The following is a 23,066-nucleotide window of genomic DNA, read 5'->3' as shown; positions in this document are numbered from 1 at the left end:
TGTATGCACTTCTTTTATGCAGTGTAGGCTATGAATAGATACTAGTCCGCCAATATAGCAATTTGATTCTTGTTCACACATTTATAATGGATTAATGGTAAACATGTCTTATCTCACAGTTGACAGATTGCAGTTTGGTTTTCATGAGGTATTTCCAGATACTCCAACTTCCTTCCGTCTCAGCCCCAAAACAGACTAATGTAGACTAAATTGACAGAACTGTTTTGTTTACCTAATTATTTATGCACATAGGTCAAATTATTAGTGCAGATTTGTGCACGGTTTGGTTTATTTATATGTCATATGATGGCTGCTGACAGACGATGTGGGCGCGGCCAATGACGTCAGATACACGGAAGTAGATGACCACAATAAAGTGTGTTGTTTAAAGAAAACGCCTGGCATGACGTGATTTTTAAAACATGTACATCGACGCAATGCTCTTACGTGTAAATAAATTGACTATACAAAATCAATCGGTAGGTCATTATTTACGTTTCTTCTTAAACCCGGAAGTTGTAAGCATTCAAAACGACGCACAAGCAGGTCCGTCACGCCTCCAGCCGTCCCTAATACTAAGAAATGGCAATACAAGCAATCGCTCTGCACACCCAGTATTGTATTTGCTTTACTTTAAAATCAACAGCAATCAATTGTATTAATTATTCAAGCTCTAAAATATAATTGACTTGAGAAAACAAGCGCGCGGAGCGATCGCTACGTCACGTCAATATGTTGCATTATTTTCCTCCGCCAGTCTTTTTGTTTGTACAGCCAAAGTTGGCCTCATTAGTTCGTCCCTAATCCAAATCTAATGGCTGTCGTGAATTATAATTAGTTGAAGTACACATTCAAAGTGTAATAGAAAAGTCAGCAGTTGTCTTACATCAGGCAACCCTTTCTGAGACCAAATGGAAAACAAATGGAAGGAATGACATAAATACCAACAAGGTCAAGTGCTTGATTTGCCCGCCCATCTGGCTATAACATGGGAGGGAAACTTTCATTATTCTCTGTAAGTAAATTCTTAAATCATTTATCAAATTGTCAAGTGTTGGCAAATAAATGTTGGGAAAACCTCATCAAATACAAAATCTGTTGTTGCAATGCATCGCTCCCCTTTCAGCATGAGAGGTCTTCGTCAGTAAGGATGCGGTTTAGTATTCATTTCAACCGAGATGGATCTGCTCCTGTCTGCCGGGTCCCAAAATCTGGAGTGGCGCCTAAGTGTGTGTTTGGCGTTTCCTTACAGACGCTAAGACAAAATGGGAAAACAGTCAACGGCATACCGCTTGTCCTACGAGATATGGTAGAGTTCTTGGAGAAAAATGGTAACTGATACACGCACCCTTTGACAAATTGTCTTATTCGGTCTTGTAACTCCGTTTGCTTTTGTAATCAGCGATGGACTATGAGGATCTTTTTCGCGGGGGCTGCTCAGTGGTGAAGATCCACCAATTGAGGCGACAGTTGGATCATGGCGAGAAAGTCAAACTGGAGCTGGAACACGTGAACACCGTGGCTTCGCTCCTCAAGCTCTTCTTTCAACAGCTGCCCGACCCAGTCGTCCCAGAGTACCAACGGAGACTTCTCGTCCAGACCTTCAGCGGTACAATACGTCTTCTAGGTTGATTAAAATAAAGAAGTGTTTGGAACATTGACAGAGAGATTCTCCCTTCCCATTAGCAAAAATAGAATTTTGCCCATTTCTCCAATGCCCATCCTGAGATTGTAAGACTTAAAAGTACATTTTTGTCCTTTTACATGTTCTCCCACTAGGCAATACGGATGAATACGAGTTGACCCTGTCCTTGAAAAAACACCTTTGCCGCATCCCGGACGACAACCTCATCGTCTTGTTGTACATCACCAACTTCCTTTCCAGAGTGGCGGCTTGCAGCGAGTTGAACCGCATGACGGTGGACAGTCTGGCCACCATTTTTGGACCTTGCATCTTTCAGTGAGTTGTTACGGGCCCGTGTAACGCTTCCACACTTGTGATGTGTGTGTGCTGATTCCACTTTGCATGAGTTTGAACATGATTCATTTTGCACACAGCCACACCATCTCAGTTGTTTAGTTTCGCCTTTCCTCCTGAAATTATTGATTTATAGCTCAAAAACTTGGCATTCCAATAGGGGTGTGTAAACTCTTTTCTATCCACTGCACACACTAATAACTAAACGTCACCGTTGAGATCCTGATTGTCGCCTTCAGTCATTTGAATTCACATATTGGTGATGTTAGAGCAATTACGGGCAAATAGCAGCTTCTCAGCCACTTTTATGCTTGGCTGGCTTGTTGCCATGGCGACTCCCTCATAACCTCATTAAACGGTTTATAATATTGGCGGCGACAGTAAAGGGAGTAAAATCCCAGCACCAAAAATGTGCCTCACAGTTGTGATCTTAAATCTGGATCATGTAGGCTTGAAGTGGCTAGTTGAATGTTTATTTAAGCTTTGTCTAAACCAGTTGGCCAGTTAAGAACCGTTTTGCAATCTCTGAAAGTCTCCCAGCTCACTTTCCACATGCACAACAGGATACCAAGGCTGCTATTATGCTAGCATGAAGAGTAAAGTATTGCCAAAAGCGCACATCAACTATCCATCGACATATTTTTTCTAATGTTGATGACCTAATTATTACTCTACGACTCAGGAAATGTTTAAATAAATAAACCAACCAACCAACGAATAAACAAACAAATAAACAAACGAATAAACAAACAAACGAATAAACAAACAAACGAATAAATAAATAAAAAGGCACGTTTCACTTATAGTGCTGCATATCTCAAGGCACCACTGTCCAATCCAATGACGCGTCTATACATGATCCCTTCCCTCCACTAGATGGCAGTGTTTCACAAGGCTTTTTCCATTCGCAGCGTTCCCGCCGGTCCTAAGATGCTGGAGGAGCACAACGTGTGCAACACCGTGTTGGTCCATCTCCTCAGGAAGCACAAAATCATCCCACTGCCCACCGGCATGTCTCGCCCACCTTCCCCATCATCCTCCAACCCTTTCTGAGGTGACCTTTGAACTTCTCACCGATGTCGGAAAACGCTATCGAAGCAAAAGCTCAACAATGTGATCTTCTGATGCAGCCATAAATGGTGTCGAGTGATTTGTTTGAATGGCAGCGCCGGTGTGTGGCCTTCTTGCAGCTCTTTTGGGAGTCAACAACTTTCGTGTATTGTTTACTTGGGCTTTTGGCTTTAATTGAAGGCGGCGAGTGAGCCGCTCTGCCTCCAGGAAGTCGCTCGTTGACTACGAAGTGCTCATCATGCGTGCACTTTCCTCGCTAATGGAAGCCGCCCTCATGTCAGCTGTATGCTTGACTGCCAACCGTGTAGAAGGAAAAGTATTTTGTCTGTGAAACGAACGTTTGCTTCCAATGCACGCCGGGTCATGTTGATTTTCTTCACCTTTAAATTGTCGAACAGGTTAAAACCAATCATGGATAAACAGTCTCACTTTTTTTTATCTTTTCAGCAAGATGAGCAAGTGGGCAGCTCGTCTGCCTCACAGTTTTAAGGTTCTGATGTAGGAATTAATTTACACCTTCTGAGTCATGATGGATTTTATAATCCTACGCTGCAGTCAACCGTGGACAAACCATTTTTTCTCTTTATTTATGTTCTCATACTTGCTCATATAACCACTGATGGTGATCTTGAAAGCACCTTCAATTGTAAATGAGATTTTTGATCAAGACCGATATGATATCAATGACGGGAATGCTAATCTATTTGAGACTGAGACATGGATAAGGTGAAATTTTACATCTTCCTTCAAATGTCGTGAACTAAAGTGGGCTGTGTACTTGGTCTGAGCAATTTGGAATGATGTCAGTTGAAGTAGTTGGTGTCTGATTTGCGTGACAAAACAAGTCATGTCACTCTGCTAAAGTTTGCTCCCAAGTTGTCTGTTCCACTCCAAAAAGCCCGGCTGACATTTTTGTTTGCGTCTTTGCCGACGTGATGCCATTGTCCTCCTTTGCACCAGCTTGACTCGTCTTTGCTCGGCTCATAGTACGGTCAGTGTGACAAGTGGCTTTCTGGAGCAGCGCTCTGCCCGCAGATATGCTTTTGATATGTTTCCAGTCCAAATAACACAGAGGGGGGAGGGGCGGGGGAATCACGTGACGGCTAACTTTCTATTTGCGCTGACCTCGTAGGCTGGGTGGCACACTGCTCCCAAAGAACAGAGCTGCAGGACAGGTTGTCTCACATGTGCCTCACTGATGTCACGCATGGCTAAACCAGAACCTTAATGAACTTGCCAGATGACCTCGGAGAAAAGAGCACATTTGATACAGACGCCACCATGATCTAACCAGCCATTACATTTTAAATTCTAATAATCAGCTGTTGACATTTTGTCATAGTCATATAATATGATTTAGTCATTGTTGACACCGCGCTTGCATTGAACCTCATCAGTCTGTTCCTAATATATTGGCTTTGGAAGCACACGAACCTGTCGCAAGGTCCGTTTTGATTGTCAAGTGGCTTCTGTTATGTCACACTGTAACGTTTCATCGCATGTACGTACGTGCCGCTTTCAATGGACTGCAGCACGATGACATCATCGCTGTTTGTCCTCCTTCAGGCAAAAGGAGGAGGAGGAGGTGCTGCTGCTTCCCCCGACAAACACACAGACACACACACACACACACCGATAATTACACAGGCTATGACGTACAACGGGTCCCTCCACCCTTGCTGCCATTTTCCAACTCCTAATCTGTGACAACGGGGCACCTTCGCTGCTCGTGTAAGTATTTTTTGGCTTTGCGCGCTTCTTTGTGGCTGCCTCATCTGTCGATTCCCTCTCCCTCCGTCCTCCCCCGCTCCCTCCTCCCATACCTGCCCTTGTGACGCACGATGCTGTGTTTTTTTATGAATGAACAGTGCGGGAGCGTGAGAAAGCAGCGCTTGAAGCCATGATGATGATGATGATGATGTCATCAGAGCTACTTAACCCCCCCCCCCACACCCCCTCAGTGCCTCAAACCAAATCTGCGTTTCATTGCAGCCTCCATGTCCATGCACGGCAGCGATGTGACTCCTGCAGCGCCATCACCGCATAGCCGCCCTAGCTGGCTCTGACAACGTTGCCGTGGTAACCTCACATCCTCCGCCTCGTCCACTCTGCTCTCCTCTTCCCGAGCACGCACGCACGCACACACCCACGCCGCACGAAACGACACGAGCGGTATTCCCGCCGCGCCCCTTCTTGCCGTGCCTGATGAATAATCCATGTAGAGGCAATTGAGCGGGGAATGCCGGCCAGGAAGGAACGCCATGTGGCCATCTTTTTAGGTGTCTATCGCTTGATAATGGACTCCTGTCCTGGATCCCGCACTTGGACGCCACCGACACATTTGGACAGTGATCCTTGGGACTTTTTTGGGTTGAGCGGCATCATGAACAAGACGTGAGGAACGGCGAGGCGGAGGACAGCATTCCTTACGAGGAAACACAGCGTGACTCCTTCCAGCTCATCCCTCTGGAGGACTTTAGAAGCTTTCTACCCCCTAGCCATGTTCTGCTTCTGCTTCCAGAGCCCCTCCCTCAAGCTGCAAGCCCTGGAGGCTGATTTTAGCCCCCCCGACTTGGAGCAGGAAGACCCCCGGGATCTGAAGAACCTGCCGGCCAACCAGCAGCCTCTTTTGAGCAGGCAGCCGAGCCCGCGTTTGGACCACAAGCTGCTCTTTCATTCGCCTCCCTCAACGCCAGCTCAGGACACCGTTGCAGACTCATCGCAGCACGGTGAGTGCATCCACGTGCGCACAAATATCATGTACATGCGTGACTGTGTACTTGCGGGGCCATTGAGCAGAATGTGCTCAATTGAGGAGGTTCGCCCGATGCTCATTGGGCCCTAATGCAAGCCGACTAACTGTCCAAATGACACTTCGGGTTTTCGTCTCTGTCCGGCAGTTGCTCCCGCATCCCGAGATTCTTTCTATACACTCGGCGGCTCTCCTGAGGTACCTGCCGACCCCCCGGCTAGCTCCCCGGGCAGCCCCCCCCTGCTGTCGGCTTTCAGCACCGGCGAGTGCCCGGTCCCGTCTCCTCGCTGCCCCAACCTGAGCCTTCGCTACAACCTGGACCCCGACGCCGCCCCGTCGCCGCCCTGCTCGCAGCACATCCGCATGTAAGAGAAGCTCACCGTGTTAGTCTTTATTTTTTTGGGAATGTTCCATGTCCTCATTGTGAACCAACGTTTTTGTTTCTCTGTCCGCAGGGCGCGCTGCAGCATCCGCTCGGAACCAGACGATTGCTCCCTGTCTGTGTCCGTGTTGAAAAGACACGTTCAGACCTTGAGGAAGAGGATCAGGCAGCTGGAGGAGCATTTTGAGCAGGAGAGGCTCAAGGTGAACGCCAAAGGCGAAACGGTTGAGTCACACTTTGCCGCCAAGCCTCCGCTTGGGCCGCCTCCCACCTCTGCATCACGACGTTTTTGTTCTTCTCAGCCTTCTCATTATGACAAGAGCGCACCTCCCGAGGTTGCCAGACTGATTAAGGAGCTACTGAAGAGCCGCAAGCAGCTAAAAGGTCACTTGGGGTGCACTTGATTTTTATGGAAAACACAACAAAAACGCTTTTTGTTATTAATCCAAAGAATTTGGAGTTTCAGTTTAAGTCACAGAAACAAGTTTTGGGCCCAGCGTTGTTTGTGTGCTGTTGCAGAGCTCAAGCTGTGTCATGCGGACGAAGACGTCCTGAAAGCACCTTTCACCCCGAGCGATGCAGACCTTCAGCAAGCCAACAACAAGAGCAACAACGGCAAGCCCAGCGTGGAGGAGACGCTCCACGTCATCAGCATGATGCTGATGGAGAGTCGGCGAGAGCTCAGCCTTCCAGACAGCATCAAGGTTTCATACTCTCACCTTTCACAAAAGGAGGATCGTGTGGTTTTTCCCATGTCAAGCTTGATGTGTATCTATGTGCAGGAGATGAACCCTTCCCAGATGAGCTTGGAGAAGTCCAGTCTGCAAAAGTGTTTGCTCTACTTTGAGAGTCTGCATGGATGTCCGGTAAGAACACAACAACACCAAGGCTAAAGTTTTCATTCCACCGGTTCGGAAATCCTTCAGTGTGCTGTCAATAACAGCGTGGCCGGTCTCCCTTCTGTGACTTTAGAGTAACGCGAGCGAGCGGTCGCTGGTCAAGCCATTTTACGAGCGCTACCGCATCCTCAAACAGATGCTGCTTTCCTCCGCCACCCCCACACTCATCACCACCATTGTGAGTAGAAAAAACTTGAAAGAAAGCTGGAAAAAAAACGTACATTGTAACTTTTGGGGTGAGATGATTTTTCAGAATAGGAAACAACAAGTAGAACACTGGTTAGTACACATATTCAAATAGTTTACTTTGCTGCCCTCTTGTGGCAATGTGGGCCCACTACATGAACTCTGTCCCATTAATTCTGAATGATGTACAATTAATGAAGTGATGTGTGTGGGCGTAGGAGGAAGAGGACGACTCAGATGACGACCACCCCAAAGAGCAAAACCTGAGACAGCAGTACATGTCGCCTGTGGAGCCCCCCCCTCCCACCTTGGAAATGTCCGACACGCCGCTGGTGTCGCCTCTGGACGAAGTCAAGTGTCTCCAGCCGCAGATTGTCACCATGGCAACACTCCATGAGGCTTCCAGGTACGGACTGTGTGCAATCAATCTTTTTTTTTCCGGAAGGTCATTTTGTGCTCAAACGCACGCATTGACTTTCTTGGAATGAAAGTATTCTTTCAATCTTTTTGGTGCACGCAGAGCGGAATTACTGGACCATCTTCGGATCACCCGCTTGGAAAAACGGAGGCTTCACCGCGCACTGCGGGAGTTTGAGGACCTTTTCTACACCCTGAGTGGCAGGTACGTGCCCACAAAAAGAAAGAACCCACAACAACTCGTTTACTTTTCAATTTTATTTGAAACTTAGGAGTATTCGGTTCCAACCAAAACAACAAACATAATTCAGTGAATGCATTTGAATATAGTGGTTCCTCGACTTTTGAGTTTTTCTGCAATTTTTTTTTTTGTCTTGACTGCTAGCTCGTGGCAGCGAATTTCACAGTTTGAAGAATAGGGAAACTTTTTGAGCAGCCTTGTACTTCCTTCAAGCCATTTATAGCCACTCCCAGTTGAAGTTTACTGTAAACTCAACAAATACAATGTGAAACGCCACATATGGGCTAACAAAACTAGCATCTGCTACAGTACTTAGAAAACTTCAAAAGAACATATATTTGAACACTGTTGCTATACATGCATATTTTTTTCATCCGCCGCAAAAAACGACTTGACATAAAAATACGATGCACAAATGGTTTAATTCTTTACTTTCTATTTAATAATAGATGCTTTTATAGAGTAACATGGATGCCCCAGCCAACCTGCACACCCGCTTACAGAGTGCTAAACGTCAAGTCAAGGCACCACTGTATTCAGTGGAGGGGTCGGGTTAGGATGAGGGGGGTCCACAAAAAGAAATTTCACTTTTAGTACCGCATTGAAACCTCTGGGGGTTCTGTACATTTTTCTGCTCTGTACACATTGTGGAAACAGTCTTTTTTTTTTGGTTATTTGATTTACAATAGACACTGTACAAAACTATCTGAGTAAGGCAACCTAGGGAGCGTCAAAGAAGTGCTGCGAGCCCAAAGGGGAAAAAACAACACGACGATGTGTCCTCCAACAGGGTGTGTCAAAAGGAGGACCGTGGGCCCATGGCCGAAGAGTACTGCCAGTACAAGGACCTCAAAGCCAAACTGCGCCTGCTCGAGGCCCTGCTCAGCAAAAATCAGGACACGCCCAAGAGCAACTGAGCTGACGACGACGACGACGATGCACTTTACTGGAGGACAGCGGTGAACGTGATGATGTTGTACACTGAGAGTTGTGTAAATCTTGGTGTAGGTGTATTATGGCACTCACTGTTTTTTATCTGTCATTATTGTGGAATATGCATTTTTTAAAATTATATTGGGAAAGAAAGGCATTTGTATGAAGGGGTGGTAAACAGAAAAACTAAACTGCACAATTATGAGCTTTGAAGTCACAAAGCTATGACAACAGTCTTTTTCTTCAAGAAAACATTGTAATAGTTTAAGAATTATCATTCAGAGAACTAACATTTTGAAATTTCTAAAAAAAAAAATACAAATGTTTAAATAATACAACTTTTTTGTGATTGACTTTTGTTAGATATATATTTTTTCCGTTGAAGTTGAGGAAACAAAGTTTTCATGACTTTAGTTTTGTGAATAACATTTTTCTTGTAATATATACATATACATTATATTTCTCTGGGGGAAAATAGTTTTGCTGATACATTTTTGTTACACTTTCATTGTAATAGTGCTAATTTAAAATTTTTCGGAACTAACAACTCTACTCGAAAAAGTAAAATTTTTTGCTGACTTTTTTTCCTTGGAAAAAAAACAATTTGGTTGCCATAATATTTCTCTTTTTGAGAAAAATAACCCTCAATCGAACCCCTTGAAATCTGCCAACACATTTTAAATCAAGGCATAAAAAGAAAATCTTTTTTTTTAATGGCAATATTACGTAAAATAAAAAAATACAAATACACCAAATCATTTTGTCCAGAGGAAAACAAAATTACATTCAGCAAGAACAAAATAGTCAAATTACAAGTAAAATATTTCTTAAAATGTTGTCTTATGAAAAGAAATTGAGTAAAAATAGAGATGGATTGAAGTTTAATTTCATGAAAAAATGTTACGTAATATTACAATCTTTCAGTTTTTCTTGAAAAAAAATTATACAACCAAATGACTTCAGCTTTTCTGTTCCAGCTTTTCTTTTTTTTCCCCTTTATCAGTTTGACCCACTTCCCTATCCAGGGCAATCCTTAAAACCGTGTCAGGTTTTAATCCTTCATTGTGCATACATGTATATATATTTCTATATTTTAGTTTCTCGTGACAATATTCAGTTTGAATGTTGCCCTTGCAACCTCGTTAATGTCACAGCTCCAGTCTTGTCACGTTCCTGTATCGGCCGCTGTTGCTTAAATGCTAATAGTAACATGAATCAGAACTCTGTGCACTTCTGGTTTCCATAACACTATAGGGCCCCCGCCCTCCCTCCATGTACATACGAATACAAAATAAATATTTTTTCACATTTACCCCGCAAAACATTTGTTTACCTTTCCACCAACCACTGCACTATAACTGTTGCAGAATGGGTTGCCATGGCGACGAGACTCACAGTACACCCGTGTTGCTAAAAGACTGCATCATGCATAAAGGTTATCACATAAAGGTTATCACGCTGGTCCATCACAGTACACGTTTTCGAGGCCTGTCGTACGAGTTCGATTCCAGAGCTTGTTTTATTGTACCTTTGGTTTCAAGAAATATAACAGGATGCTGCAGCCTCAGTACACGCCATAGTTGGAGGTAGCGAAAAGGTGTCCTCCCGCTGGAACGGCAAACTAAGAGGATCAAAATCAAGTTGGAAAGAATAACGATGCTTGACCCATAACAAGGCAAAAAGGGTGGAAAAAAAATAATTCATTAGTTGAGACAAAAATTAAATTAATCAGAGAAGCGTGTTTGTAAGCGTCGGTGAAGTGCTGAAAATACTGAAATTTGATTGTGTTTTGTTCATCTTTTTCATATATGTAAATGCAGTAGGTACAGGAACAAAAAAAGTAAAGGTTGCATTTTTGTGAATGTGGATGGCTGACAGCATTTATGTTGGACGTTAACTTTAATGCGCCATTTCATGCAAGTGTTGCATCCCCTCGCTAGCGTCCCACACTGATGTTGCAGGTCTTGCAGCTGGGGTCCTTCTTGGCGTTGACGGTGGACAGACTCATGAGCTGGTGGCCACTGATCTCGGCCACTGTGCCCAGCGCCAGATCCACGGGCTCCGTGAAGATGACCTCCAGGATCACATCCTGGGCGTGATGGAATACCAGGCCGCCACCGTCGCCAGCTTCTTCCTGTTGGCACGTGAGGAAGCTGTTGTCGGCGATGTCGAGAGCGGGCAGCCTCTGCTTGCAGAAGTCGTCCCCTGGCGAGCCCTTGGGCGCCAGGACCAGGATGATGTAGTGGTAGGCCGTGTACATGCAGTAGAAGTCCCCAAAGTAGAGGTTGGTGTCGGGGTTGAACAGGGCGTCGGCCCCCACCTCGAAGCGGTAGCGACCGTACGGGGAGTCCTGCGGGGTCTTGCCCGTGTTGAACTCGGTGTTGCAGCTGAAGAAAACACCCTCCAGTTTGCCACTGATTGGAGAACCGTGACTGCCGCTGTTGTCTTTCACTGAGGGGAGCATCCGGTTGCCCTGCTCTTCCCTGGAACAGAAGACCGCATTTTGTGATCATGACCACAAAATAGACTAAAAAGTTGACTATTACCTAGTATTATTAGTTTTTAGTAGTATTATGGTATATGGGTTAGACCAGGGGTGGGCAAACTACGGCCCGCGGGCCACATCCGGCCCACGGGACCGTTTAATCCGGCCCGCCAACCCTGAACAAATTGTATTATTAAACTTTTTTTTTTTGGTCATTTTGCCTGCAATGACTGCGTTTTCCCAGTAGATGGCGAAGCGCTCGCCTGCGCATTTACTACCGGAAGCCGTGTCAGAAAGCTCGGTGCACACTCACAAGTGCGTGTACGTACTCAGTAGTACGGACTTGGCGCACTCTCGCTCTATTCGTATCAGTCCCGAATTTAGAGCGTGGGCTTTGACGACAGCATTCTTATAATTCGCGCGCTGAGCTTTCAGATGCAGTTTTGCGCTAAAGCCACCCACAAACCTTCCCCTGGAATCCTTCCATTAAAATGAGTGGCCCGAAAAAAAGAAGTGAGTGCCGAATGTTAAAAAAGAGTGGACAATTTGGCTCGACGTACGCGACGTGACGTTCAGCCACATCAACATCAACCCGTCACAGATCAAGGTAAACGGACCAACACCTCCGATCTCGCCTAAGAATTGCCACAACAAATTTTACTCCAGACTATGACGCACTAGCAAAAAAGGGACACCAACAACACTGTTCCCACTGAAAATGAACGGGAGGCTCTCAAGTTTATTGTAAAAAAATGCATTTTGAATATGATTTGTACACATAGCAGGGATTGAAACTAGCGACCATTCTCATTTTCAAACAATGCAGGATGCTCAAGGACATTGATGCACCACCTATTTGCGACTAATCTTAACCTGTAAAGTTCTTAAGGCTTACTTTAAGGAGGTGTTTCCCGTTTCCTCACCTCTGTTACCAGGTGTTTGCGAGTTAAAACTCTGCTCTGATTTTCAGATACCCCTCACCGTGTTGCTGTTTTGATTACTTTATTTGGATGTATGCTTTCACCGATTCTTCAAGATGATATATTTGGTCAGAATGTTTGCCGTTTGATGTGATCTCATAAGATAAACATCTTTCATTAATCTGACCTGCAGGCACTGAAGTGATGGGGATTGTTATTCATAATAACAGTGTCGTATTTTATGAGAATCACTGATAGCAGTTTTTTAGTGAATTATTATTTTTTTAATGCTGTTAATAAATGCATTTGTTTTCAAAAAAATTGTTTGGAATATCCATGCTTTACTACCTACTAAAGGCCAAGATCTTTTATGCAATGACCTTTACAGGTCGCTTATATGACTTCACACAACGCCTACGTCCATCTGCTCCTTGTCCGGCCCTCCGGTCCAAATTTAGAACCCAGTTCGGCCCGCGAGTCAAAAAGTTTGCCCACCCCTGGGTTAGACTGTGATTATTACTATTATTATTATTTTTATTAATGGGTTAGGGTATTATTATTATTGTTTTCAGGGGTTAGGGTATTATATTGTTAGGAGTTAGGGTATTTTATTATTAGTTAGAGTTTTATTGTTTTTTAAAGTCAAAATCTTAAATTGCAATTACTATGCTGACCACTAGATGGGAGACATTGCTTACTAAAACCTGCACTTGAGCCTCACAATTAAGAGTGTGTGGCACATGGCAAGAAGCAACACTAAAACCAAACGAGCTGAAGAAAGTGGATTCTTTCAGGTAATATGTTCAACCGATGTGACAGTTGCTTAGAGACGCTGTTTGCTATGGATGACTTCAAACAAGTCGCCTAACAACAGCATCTCACTTGTACAAAAGCAATTGTTTTCTTTTACAAGAACACTTGACAGGTCGTTGTGTCAAGTGAACAAGGAGTTCATGCATCTAACCTCTCTACAATCATGGCAGCTATCACATTACAAAGACAAACATACACAGTAAGTAGCTTAAGTGTTTCAACCATTTCATCACAAATCAATTCTTTTTGTCAATTAGTTGCGGATTTTGGCTATTCACGACAAGCATTCCTGAAGCATCCGCCTTGACGTCGCTGCTAAATTGTTTACAGCATTAAACGTGCGCGCGTGTCCAGTGGGTATTCACCTGCAGGGGCTCATCTCTTTTGCCCTGAAAACGTTTTCCTAATTCCAGCAGTGTTTCCAAAATGAAGGCAAAGCTGATTACATTTGTACAACTAAATGAAATCAATTAAATGTAGCTCGTGTGTAGCTTTGCTGCTGTAATGACATTCGCGCAGTGGGGGAAATAGTATTTGTCACAAGCAGAGAAAAACAGATTTCATGATGACAAAGTGCTGGAGAGAAAATGCGGCACATGGGCCAAGCTCGCCTGACATTTCTCCCCTTGGAGAGCACCAACAATGCTCCAGCGAGAAAATTGTGATGACACACCTCCTGCCTCTGCTATTGCCGCTTTATTGGCGTCATTAAAAACTTACCAAGCCCACACATTTGACCAACAATCAAACAAATCAGCTATCAAAGGGAGCAAGACAGACAAATGTATGATGGCTACCTGGCGTGGTCAAAGTATTCCTTATTCTGGTTGCGGTAGAAAACAGAGAAACGCAGCATGCGGCCGGCGATCGCCTCGGCCTTGGCCAGGAGCTGGTTGAGATGAACTGTGGAATAATCTGGAAAGAAGTTACAAACGTGCTGAGTGTCATTTTGTGCCAATGAATTCAAAGAAAGCTTTGTTGACGTTTAAGCACTGCGGAACTGGTCATGAATACAATTTTTCTTTCTCAAGCCTCACAAAATTGCCAGTGTTGCTTTTGTGCCGCTTTACAGGGGCCAGCTGGTGTGTAGCGTATGAAACCTCCCCACATGACCCCCCCCCCCCCTTACGTACCGGCATTAAATGCTCTGACCTCTGCATTGCGAGATAAAACTGCATTGCTGGCCTAGCTGCTTTATTTAATCCCACCGTCCTTCCCTAATCTTAACACCCTCCATCTGTATAAATCTCGCTCTCATGCATCATGTGGACGGACAAGAGGTGCTTGGTCACATCCGCTGCAATAATGGAGGACTTCCTCAAGGAGACCTCTAACGTAGTCACGACAATGACCCTGATAACATTTTGGGTCAAACGAAACATGTTTTATTTCAAGATGTCCCTATGACTCACCGGCGGTGCAGAACTCGACAATTTCACTCCACTCCGAGACAGCGTAGTCTCCGTCGGTCTGTTTGGACGCCGTCTGGACTGCCACCGTGTACTCGGTGCGAGGGCTCAGGAACCAGTGGCCCCGAACCGTCATGGGGAGGGGCACCGCCTTGGCCACCAGCTTGGTCGGCACATCCTTAAGGAAGACAACATCAAGTGGAAACAAATTTACGATAGTACCTCATCCCTGTCTCGTGTGTAAGGGGCGTGGCCTAATTATTACAACCATTCATTTAGTTTACCAAACTCAAATTTTCTAAGTTGCTGCTATAATTCATAAGCATCACATCACAGGGACCCCCACTCCCCCACCAAGTTTAACCTTGTGTTTGAACTTGTTGGAGTTTTTGTTCTCCTTCTTGTTGAGGTCAATGAAGTAATGCGTGATGCGGTCCTTGCCGCATTGCTCCATGTCCCAGCAGATCTTGAAGGAGTCACAGGTGATGTGACTGATCTTGATGCTCTGCGGGACAGGCAGCTCCTCCGTATCGGAGATGGCGCCATCCTGTGATTTATTTCCTGCGCAGAAAGGAAGTCACGTTTTCGGAAAAATGTTGACATTTGGTCTTTACATCCTGCTCAGCGGCCCTCATTCTTCTATCTGCTCGTCCGCTCGCCGCTAGTGATTATTCTCCCTCCCTGTCGGCCACTTACAGTCTAAGCAGGGCGGGTTGCCATGGAAACACATCCCCCTCACAATACAAACCTACGTGCTTCCCCAAGCAGAAGCCGAATTGTATATTTCAAAACGGTGCTGATTGAACGTGCGGGAACGTGTTTGAAGAGGAGGATCCTTCCTTCTCCATCAGCAATGAGGTTTGCAAAAAAAAAAAAAAAAAGAAGACATTTGCTGGTCAACTTGGTCCATTTGATCACGTTAGTATCCAAATGTGATTGCAGGCGTGCGACACACAATGCAGAGCGAGGTCAAAGGAAATGTCAAAACACGGCTCAACGGCTCCTTTGTGGAATTAGCGATGAATATAGACTCTTACGTCACACTCGGGCAGCACAGCAACAATGCGGTGTGTGTGTGTGTGTGTGTGTGTGTGTGTGTATACACGGCGCAAAGAATGCACATCTAAACAATGGCAGAAGCAACCAAGCATCGCGTGGCACCGCCATCTCCATTCATGCGCTTAGAGGGGCCGAGATTAAAAGAGCAATTCCATAATTGGACTCATCTCGCAACCATACACACCAAAACGTACATTCTGGAACACAGAATGTGTCGATTCCTGTTTATAAATAGCTAATCGGCAGGCAGCTTGATGAGCATCTTTCCATCACCATCACATTTTCTAGTGTTAACACAAAAATAAATGATTAAATATATTTTGCCTTTATCAATTCATTTTTAAATCACATGGTTTTAAGTCACATTTTATTTTTTTAAATGAAAGCCTTGCGATACAGGAGGATCCCGATTAAAGCCTAGTAAGGCTTTGTCGTTTAATAATAAGTTTCCTCTTACAGGAACTCTTGATAATAGACATCAGAGACAGAGCTCAGACCATCCATATCCATTATCTGCAAGCTCTCCATCTGAAAAGTACATTTTGGACAGTCAGAACTGTGCGGCATGCTGTCCCACCTTTTGTTACTGACCTTCGGTTGAGGCAAGGCCCTCTGTCACCCAGAATAAATGGAAAGAGAACACTTGAGAGACTCAGTCCATCACAAAAGCAATCTCGGCGCACACCGTGTCTAGACCGGCCTTTCATATTTGAATTTAGTGAGATGGCCAAGAGTGAACGAGCATGGCCACTCAACTTTTATAATGACTCCCACAGCAGAAAGTGCCACTATATTTCAAATGAGGCTATTATTTCTTTTGTGGTGTATCCATTCCCTCCATGGTCATTCATCACTATCCGCGAGGGCTCGTAACATTAGGCGAGCGGCTAAATAATTTATTTGCATTATTAATACTGTCCATGAACCAAAATATACTGTAGATGCAAATTCTCTTCCTGAAATGTAAACACAGATTGACGCTCTCAGCACATTGACATTATCTGTGTTGATTGACATCAAGGTGGGCAGAGAAAAGGCAGATTGATGGCTTTTGCTTCTTTCTGAAAATTAGATTGATGATACATAGAAATGCTAGCAAACTAGCAAGATACAGTGACTAGTGAGAGAGAAGGTAGCTTATCTACTGTATGAGCAATCCTCTAGGGACGGTGAGAATGAAAGATGAAGGAGGACGAAGGTCAGACGGAGGAAGCAAAATTTAACTGCTCGCCAGGAATACGACTCAAGTGTCGGCAGGTAGATTACGTCGGGGCATCTATTCACTTTGCTGTATCACCCTCACAGCCACCGAATGACACAACAACCATATGAGCACATTTACTACTTATCTTCAAGAGGCAAACACCAGCACGATTCAGGAGTTACCTTTTTATTCAGTGCCATCAAACAGTAGGCCTACTACCGTGCCCAGCAATGGACTGATGCAGAGGGATCTATAAAAATCTTGTTAACATGCACACATCACCCTCCTAATGGATCGACTTGCTCCGATCTGCTCCAGTCTTAAGGTCCTTTTTTTTTTTTTTTAGTCAAAGGATTGCAACCAGGCCAAAAATAAAAGCATCTGGTGTTTGGGACTGTCCGCACATTCAGGCATTATCTCACAGCCACAGCCAGTTCATTTTCAGTCGGGCTAAGTGTTAGCCAGTTAACAATTAGCCGCTAGCTGCTATCCTGTGCCACAACAGTCACAAACCTGTCTAATAGCAAAGTAGTGCTTTACCGCCATGGCATCTGCATCCCACTGTGACCGGCCTCCCAACTCTTTTAGATTAGCCGTGCAGCAGTGGACGCGGATGTTGGCCTGGCCTTTTGTAAAGCACGTCTTTGTTGGTTTGGCAAACGGACCACTAGAGTGACACGGACATCACGCTGAGCCCACCGAGCGGCCAGAAACAAGAGCATCTTTCTCTAAACCAAGCCACACCAACAATGTGCTCCTTCATCGCCGTGTTTACACACCAGCAAGTTGCTCACCCACAAATACAGAATAACCACAACGCTACTATCATGGTGCCTGTGCCAGTTTTTTGTGAGAACATCCAGTGAGCCAAGAACATGACTTTTTTTGTTGACTGCGAAATGATGAATAGATGCTTAACACATCCACGTCAATCTGGCCTGCACAGTCATGTTGTGGACATGCCGTTTGCTTGAAAATGCCAGCTGAGTCACACCAACAACTGCAATCTACAGTACAGAATTCTAAATTAGCCATCACGTGAGTGCTAGCGCTGTCAGGCCAACGCTAATTTGCTCGTCCGCGTCGTTAGCAGTAAGCGCACGTCTGAGGCCGACGTCGTTAATTTGCGTTTGATTAAAAGTCACTCTTTGGAGAACAACCAAGCTTTTATTTACTGGTCGACCTTCCATGATGGATCAAAACAATTTACTTGTCATTTTTATTTTAACAAACGTACCTCTAGTGGTTGTTATTGGAGTCCAATGTGCCTTTCCTACCTTTGTTTATGAAAACGATTATCTGTAATAATGTCATTCTCAATCTGAGAGGTTAGAAGTGGCACAGCCTCCATTTTGAGGAACAAATCCTACATTTAGACTGCAGAATATTGTCATTCAGCACCACACACTGAATTGTGTCCCGCGACGCGTTTTGAGCATTGAAATGCACCGACAGTGCTCTGTGTGCGTGTGTGTGTGTGTGTGTATTCCCACACCAGGAAGAGGCCTGGTGATGCTGCATGCACTCCCATTTGCTGGCTCAGCGTAGCTACAGGCAGCTTCTCTCATGTTGCCCATTAAATATTGATGGCTGTGAGAGGTAAATTTAGAAAGCAGCAAAGTACTGAAATGAAGACGGTCCTGAGCAAGAACAAAAAAAAGTTTTCCAGATGAGAACACTTGAACACTTCAATGTGATTACTTTTCATGTGGGTGCTGTCTTCCATCTATTATTATTCATGCTGCTTGTCATGTTCAGGGTCATAGCTGCTCTGTCAGAGTTCCGAACAGTCGACTCTTTTCATTTTGTAGCGTCTCGCTAAGCTGAAAAAAAAAAAAGCCTTACTAGACATATACCGTAATTTTTGGACTATAAGTCGCGTTTTGGGCGACTTATAATAAGGAGCAACTTATATGTGTTTTTTTTCAAAAATTTTCAAAAAAAATAAAAAAGTGCCACCGCATTAAACGAACCGCGATAGAGCAAGGGATTACTGTAATTTGAATTTCAAGTGACGTCAGCAGCGCGACGCGGCGTGGCGCGGCGGTTAAGGACAAAGATTGATCACGGGATGACGCAGATGGACGAAGGACTCCACGTACTACTGGCATCATTAGCGGCTTTGTTTCTAAGTGACACGGCGGACAAAGAGTTTGAAGGATTTAAGGATTTGGAGTGACACAGAAGGTTTGAAAAACTATTATGGCTTTTACGCACGCCCGGTGCTATTCTATGGAGCTCTCTTTCACCTCCGTGGATGGAAGTCTGGGGCCGGCGCTAGGCCGGGTAGCTGTCCGGTGACGGTGGATGGGGCTCGGTCATGGCTTTTACGCACGCCCGGTCCTATTCTTTGGAGCTCTCTTCCACTTCCGTGGCTGGAAGTCCACGCCGCCACACGCCTGGAAGTTTGTTTTAGTAAATAAAGAGCCGTTTACCAAACCCACGTCTTTCCTTGAACTTTGTTAACGCTACAATATAGTTATATAGTAGATCTGTGGAATGACGAGGCTGACGTCAGGGCGCACGCGCGGCGTTGTTGACAAAGGACGAGGAATTTGATCGATGGATTTAATGATTTAGAGTGCACAGATGGTTTGATAATACTATTGCTTACATAATAGTTATTTGATATCTAAGTTATATATCGTTATATGGGCCTGTGGAATATTTTGACGTGCAAGCGCCGTCAGCTGCGCGCACGCATTGTTGACAAAGACGATCGATGGATTTAATGAATTGGAGTGACACAGATGGTTTTATTAACGTGTTATGTAATAGTTTTTTGAATAACTCTGGATTTTACGTCAGGGCCGTTCTCAGCTCTTCGTTTGTGTTTGTGTCACGTTAGCAGACCTATCGTTTAGCCCAGGGGTGTCAAACTCATTTTTTTCACGGGCCGCATTGTAGTCATAGCTTCTTTCGGAGGGCCATTATGACTGTCAACCCAAATAATGTATGAGCACCTCATCTTTTATAGAGTAAAAGCTACAAAACAAACTGACAAATAACTCGTTTTCAAATCAGACGAGTGAAAACTGGTCAAATATTTCAAAAAAAGATCTTTGCTGGCCACATAAAATGATGTGGCGGGCCGTATCTGGCCCCCCGGGCCTTGAGTTTGACACCTGTGGTTTAGCCTGTTGTTTTTTTATATATATATATATATTTATTTTTAACAAATAAAAGCAATACTCGTCATCTTTATTTTTTTACCTCAAATAAAGCCATGGTCATTTTTAGAGTAAGGGTTCTAGGGTCAAAGGTCAAGGGTTAGGAGGTCTTGGGTCATTTAAAAAAAATTACATTACATTAGGTTTTTAAAGTTGGGTTACAGTTTCAAATTAGGGTTAAGACTTTAAATCGAGGTTTTAATGTAGGGTTAGGGCTTTAAATCAGGTTTTTGAAATAGGGTTAGTTTTCCAAAGTAGGTGGAGCTCCAAAATACAATTTCTTCCACTCTTTGAAATAGACATTTTGACTCACAAGAACTTTTAAGCCTCATAGCCTACCAATTAGTTGCTATCTTGCGATTCTCTTTGGTGCCTCGATGGTTATGCTAGTGAGAGATGGAATGAGGTCAGGCAAGCCCCCTTTGCACGGTGCTGTGTGAACCACTACTCTAATCATTTTCACATAACGCTGCAACTCGACCGGTCTCGCCGCTTCTCCAACCAAAGTGGCCAGAAGCCGTGTTTGTTGCTCCATAAACAAACACCATGCTGGCGTCTCAAGGACACACGAGCGCTATTGATTTAGACTACTCAGCCAGAAGTAGTTGCAAATGTTAGCAACCAAAACAACCCTGGCCCAAAAAGCTGGCAGCCAGTCCACTCCTGACCATTAGGAAAATGAAAGCACTCGAATCAAGCCAGCAAAGCACTAAGCACATCGTGGCGGTAGTATGTCCAGCATGCTGACCTGGTGACTGTGCACGTAACACATTTGACGTGTGTGTGTTTGAAACCAACGAGAATTGATCTTTTCGGGTGTTGCGGAGGCTGTGCTCTCGCTCACATGTGGCTGCAGCCATGTTGCGGTCTCTCCTGATGATGACTTGCTTTTTTTCTGCACAATGCATTTGAGGGTTCAACAACTCTGATCTTCAATGTGATTATGGGATGACGACTACTTAACGACAATATTTGCAGTTATGATGCATCATTAGAAGAAAGCAGTTAGGTGTGGTGGTGCCTGCAGGGCTGAAATTTGGGCTTTCTTTTAAAACAGGCACAAAAAGGCTTGGTTGCTTTTCTTGAAATTCCACACGCGCACCGGTCCATTCAAAAGACCCCCCTATGAGTCCCTTTAAACTAAAGGCAAAGGCGTACAAAATGCAATCAAAGGTAGACACTGCACTGTATGTCACGGGAGGAAGGTGGGGTCAAAATTCGACCTTAAAGCACAAATGCATAATGAGCAAATTAAGTCGATTTTGAGCTTACCGTCTCGCTCACACAGCTTAATGGTGTCCAGGCTGAGGTCCTTGAGCATCCCCTCGCAGGGGCTCAGCGGGCTGCTGATGTTGCGCGCCAAGCCTGGTGCCTCCATCTCGGCCAGGGTGGATGTCACAGACGGTGATGCTGCGCTGCCTTGCGCTGTGAATGCGAATGGCCGGCTGAGCTCCGCTCGCGGCTCTACCGGTGAAAGAGGAGGAGAGATTGAGCAGAACGAGATGGATTTTGCAGTCTCTCCCTTCCTATCGCTTTGACGCGTCACGTGCTCGATCGGAGGAACGCCCCGTTGCACACCGTTGCGAGGATGCAAAAACGCTTTGAAACGCTGCTCGTATTTCTTCGTTCTTCTCGCGCCGCATCCACGCAAAGCCACAAGTGTGCGCGCATGCGCGTGTGCCCGTGTGTGGTGAATTGGAGGTGTTGCGTCATAAACACAAACGCAACGTCAACCGGTCTTCTCAAAGAGCCACGACGTTTGTCCGTCGGTCTGTTTGGCCTGACAGTCCGCGGAGCTCAGCTGCGAGTGGACTAATGATGAGATGGGGGAGGAACATGCCTAGAGCCCCAACCTGAACCCCTTGACATATTGCACGGCATAATGAGTGCACCCCCTGCACCTTGATTGAAGCTTAAATAAAACCTTTCATAAATTAGCAAAGGGGGTCAGGAAACAGTAATTCATGAATAGTGACATTTAAAGGAGGCATACTTTCAAACTAAGGTGTCATTTTTTTCCAAATCTATGTCAAGGGGTTAGCCTTTCAAATTAGGTCTTTAAAATCCTACTTTGCAGCCCTAACCCGAGTTTCAAACCCTGCTGTGTGTGTGTGTTTCTGATTGCACGCATGCAGGAGGTCTCCCAGAGGTCAAGAGGATGATAAACGGAAGGCAAGCCAATGATTTGCAAGCCTTGGGCACCTCCTAACACCATTTGGCCACATTTGAGTCACGAGTCATTTTCAAGCTCCCAAAGCAGTAACTGTCACTTTGGGTTTGTTTTGGTCTTGCTCTCTTTAACACAAATTGCCGCGAGAAGAGATGACAGTGGCTGGCAGAGTTTGTAAACGCGCCACATGATTAAAACACAGACAGAACTCTTTTAAATGGTAGGGTAAAGATTTAAAGACACTCTCGGTTGATTAATTACAACACCTTTCTGTTTATGTACTTCTCCAAATCATTAAATTTTCAATTACTAGGATCCAAATAAGGTTCGCACAATTCAACACACTGCAGTAAATGTCTGACAAAGGGCTGCTTTAAATCACTTCTGGGTTCAAGTGTGTCTGTCCTCAGGTAGCTTAAAATGGCCGCCACCTCCCACAATGCAACGCAAAAGCTGCCCACCCGGCGTCCGTGGCGATCGCCACTTTGAAGTGGTTACAAAAGCGCGGCCCCTGACCTACATGTGGATTCGGCTTGATTGCGGCAAAAACAAGCTGCGTTTCCACGCGCACCGCGGGATTAGCGCGCGAGGCTTACGGAGGCCAGCGGGATCTAACTCCACACGAAGCTCATCATCATGCTGCCTTCAGTAGCAGCAAGGGATCCGGATGACACCACCGAGGCCTCGGTTCACATTTTTAACATCCAACCGAAGTGAGTCTTGCGACATTCATTCCCGAAGGTCATTGACACTCCTGCTAAAGCTGCAACAAACACAACAAACATGAAAAGACAAGTGTGAGCTGCACATATGATTTAATAGAAGCCATCTTGTGAGCAAGACTTAGCAGCTGCCCCCTGTTGCGTTTAAATGCCTTCATCGCAAAAAGAGCTCAGCCACCCCGATAGTCGCAGATTAGCACCCGAGCAGCCATTGAAAGGAATTTTTAACTTCATATCCAACAAGCGTTACATCAC

The 23,066-nt window shown here is 44.9% G+C and overlaps 2 protein-coding genes across 3 annotated transcripts; one reads left to right on the top strand and one right to left on the bottom strand.

Annotated features, from left to right (window-relative positions):
* The first annotated feature begins 4,619 nt into the window (after positions 1-4,619).
* fam13c (family with sequence similarity 13 member C) lies at positions 4,620-10,171 on the top strand. Of its 2 annotated transcripts, none has more exons than XM_061285559.1 (11): positions 4,620-4,780; positions 5,042-5,778; positions 5,950-6,166; positions 6,257-6,386; positions 6,486-6,567; positions 6,703-6,887; positions 6,966-7,049; positions 7,156-7,260; positions 7,487-7,674; positions 7,789-7,890; positions 8,717-10,171. In XM_061285559.1, exons 2-11 carry the CDS (start codon positions 5,550-5,552, stop codon positions 8,841-8,843), a joined length of 1,449 nt encoding a protein of 482 aa, XP_061141543.1. In that variant the 5' UTR covers positions 4,620-4,780; positions 5,042-5,549; the 3' UTR covers positions 8,844-10,171. The 2 variants fall into 2 exon arrangements, with proteins under 2 accessions (XP_061141543.1, XP_061141542.1); XM_061285558.1 differs by having other exon boundaries at positions 6,257-6,407.
* phyhiplb (phytanoyl-CoA 2-hydroxylase interacting protein-like b) lies at positions 9,550-21,578 on the bottom strand. Its single transcript, XM_061285560.1, has 5 exons — positions 21,192-21,578; positions 14,851-15,047; positions 14,490-14,664; positions 13,875-13,992; positions 9,550-11,342 (listed from the first exon to the last, which is right to left on the bottom strand). The coding sequence occupies exons 1-5, from the start codon at positions 21,295-21,297 to the stop codon at positions 10,796-10,798; spliced, it is 1,143 nt and encodes a 380-aa protein (XP_061141544.1). The 5' UTR covers positions 21,298-21,578; the 3' UTR covers positions 9,550-10,795.
* Between the last annotated feature and the right edge of the window lie 1,488 nt (positions 21,579-23,066).

The sequence above is a fragment of the Syngnathus typhle genome, linkage group LG8, assembly GCF_033458585.1.
Source record: "Syngnathus typhle isolate RoL2023-S1 ecotype Sweden linkage group LG8, RoL_Styp_1.0, whole genome shotgun sequence".
NCBI lineage: Eukaryota > Metazoa > Chordata > Actinopteri > Syngnathiformes > Syngnathidae > Syngnathus > Syngnathus typhle.
This window is presented reverse-complemented; position numbering and strand designations above follow the sequence as displayed.